This window comes from Plasmodium inui (assembly GCF_000524495.1).
Source record: "Plasmodium inui San Antonio 1 unplaced genomic scaffold supercont1.189, whole genome shotgun sequence".
In the NCBI taxonomy this organism is placed as follows: Eukaryota; Apicomplexa; class Aconoidasida; order Haemosporida; family Plasmodiidae; genus Plasmodium; species Plasmodium inui.
This window is the reverse complement of record NW_008482023.1, coordinates 3,588-5,949: the sequence shown is the minus strand read 5'-3', so window position 1 is coordinate 5,949 and position 2,362 is coordinate 3,588. Positions and strand designations below refer to the sequence as shown.

The 2,362-nt window shown below is 37.6% G+C and overlaps 1 protein-coding gene across 1 annotated transcript in view; it reads left to right on the top strand.

The window, feature by feature from the left end:
• C922_05802 (hypothetical protein) overlaps positions 1-2,340 on the top strand; it is a gene marked incomplete at both ends in the record, with an annotated part of 3,622 nt that extends 1,282 nt beyond the window's left edge. Inside the window, one exon of the mRNA XM_008821373.1 lies at positions 3-2,340. Coding sequence (XP_008819595.1) covers positions 3-2,339 — 2,337 coding nt within the window. The remainder of the gene's footprint in view (positions 1-2) is intronic.
• Between the last annotated feature and the right edge of the window lie 22 nt (positions 2,341-2,362).

Genomic DNA, 2,362 nt, shown 5'->3' with positions numbered 1-2,362 from the left:
CAAATAGAAAAGGAACAACCAAAGTAGGAACATTCACCCACCTTAGAAATGGAAAGGACATCGATATAAAGCAAAAGGACCAGTCCCTGAGAAAATTGCATTCCTTGGAAAAAGATGAAGTTCTCATCACAAAAAGAATACTACCTGGAGTTGCCTGCACAGTCAGACAGAGTGCAGTGAAGACACGGAACATGTCGGAAGAGAGTAATTCTTTGAAATCAAATTACGGCTTGTCTAAGAAAAGATTATCACAGAAACATAGGTGTTTGAGCTCAGTTGAAGCTGACACTAGAGAAAGATGGTCGGAAAGAAGTCATTCCTTGAGCACAATTGATGCGTTTCCCGAGGAACAATTTTCAGAAGAAGACGCTTCCTTGAGCACAGTTGGCACAATCACCATACAAGAAATCTCGGCAAAGGTTAATACTACAAGACAGATTCATGTAGTTGACAAGAAGGAAAGAATGGCAAGAGACGATTCCTTGAGTACAACTTCTTGCGATACTACGGAGACAGTGTTAGTGGAGAGTGGCTCACCATGCGAAGTTGGCGCAGCTATTACAGAAAGAACATCAACAAGGGATGATTTTTCTAGCGCAGATGATTATAACAGTTTATATTCTTCAGGACGTAGGCGCGATGTGAATCCAAGAAGGGTATCTAAGGAGGAAGGATCTTCTTCTTCCTGGGATTATAGATATAGAAGATATGATTCATCAGAAGTATATGGCCGACGGAAAGAAGGTGACATAGAAGCTGCAAGAAATGTGCATAACAGGGTCAAGTCTGTCAGGAGAAGTCTCTTATCCTCGCAAAAATATGCGAAATCAGATGTTGATACCCTAGATGAAATAAAAAGGAGGACGAAGAAGCAAAAACAAGATGAAACAAAGAAACATATATACATAACATGCAAAAGAGATATGCAGAAGAGATTAAGGGCTGCAACAGGCACTTATAAACCCAAGGGAAAGTTTGAACAGGAAGCATATGATTATACGTATGATACAAGCGCAGATACATATTGTGAGGAAGGTCTATCCACAGAGGAATTTTATATAAAGAGAAGTAATGAGATGTATAAAAGAATGCAGAAAGTAAAACAAAGTTATGCATCAAAAAAGGACCCGTCCGAAGCAGAGATTGATTCTATAGATGATATCATAAGTAGGAACGATTCATCAAAGAAGGAGCATGCATCGAAACAAGTGCATGTACAAGGACCTGACGATGTCCAAGAAGGATTTGTTCATATGAAGAACCGTGAAACATTATTTAGAGATGGTCTTTTTAAGGAGGAATACAGGTCTTATCAACCTACATTGCAAATAAAAGCTGATTTTAGTGAAGAAAGTGACAAGTTACACAACGCAAAATTCGAGATGGCAAGTAGTTCTATGAACACCAATGACAAACTGGGTAGAGACGATTTGTTTGAAAAAGATATATCAGGAAATTCGATTGATCTACTGAACAAAGAGGAATTGATGAAAGAAGACCATCTAATTAACAAAATATATGTAACGTGCTCTAAGAATCTATATAGGAAAATGCAGTACATAAATGAATGCGGTTTATTGAACAGATATGGAAAGAAAGCAGAACCTGAGAATGATAGCGGTATGTACATAACAGAGAACAATAAATTATTTAAGAAGATTAATATCATAAGTGCGGATGGGTTTACACCCGATGAAGATGCGTCAGCGATAGTTGATGAGTATGCGGAGAACTTATACTTAACGTGCCAAAATAGTCTATTTAAGAAAATTCACCATCAGGGAGAAGGGGATTTAGAAAATATAAAAGAATTATTGAAAAGAAAAGGAAAAGAAGAAGCAGAAGAATCTGTAAAGAGGAACATATTACCACAGGAAAGGAAGCACACCATATATATATACTTGCATGAGAAAGAGAAAGATAAAGATCCAGATAAGAATAAAAATGATTGGGTTATATATAAACGCATTGAAGATCGCAAAGTAAAGGTTGAATTACTAGAAGATATGCAGACTATGAATAAGCTTGATGTAACAGCCGTTGATTCAGTATATAAAGAGACAGAAGAAGCTCTTATGAGAAGTGTCTTAGAACCAGCAAAAAGAATGATGAGACCGAATATGGAAGCAACAGAAGAATCTCTTATGAAAAATGTCATGGAGCTACAGGAAAAGACCACCAAATCCAATATTAAAAAAACTATGAAGAAGGTGGCCAAATATGGTATTCCAGGCGTACTGGCAATGGTCGTCTTACCATTCCTTGTCATGGAATATCTCAAGCTACCTGGTGCCAGTGCTCTTCTGGAGGCTGAATTAATAGGGGCAAGAGCAGGTTTAAGTAAAGCGGTAGAGCATATCCC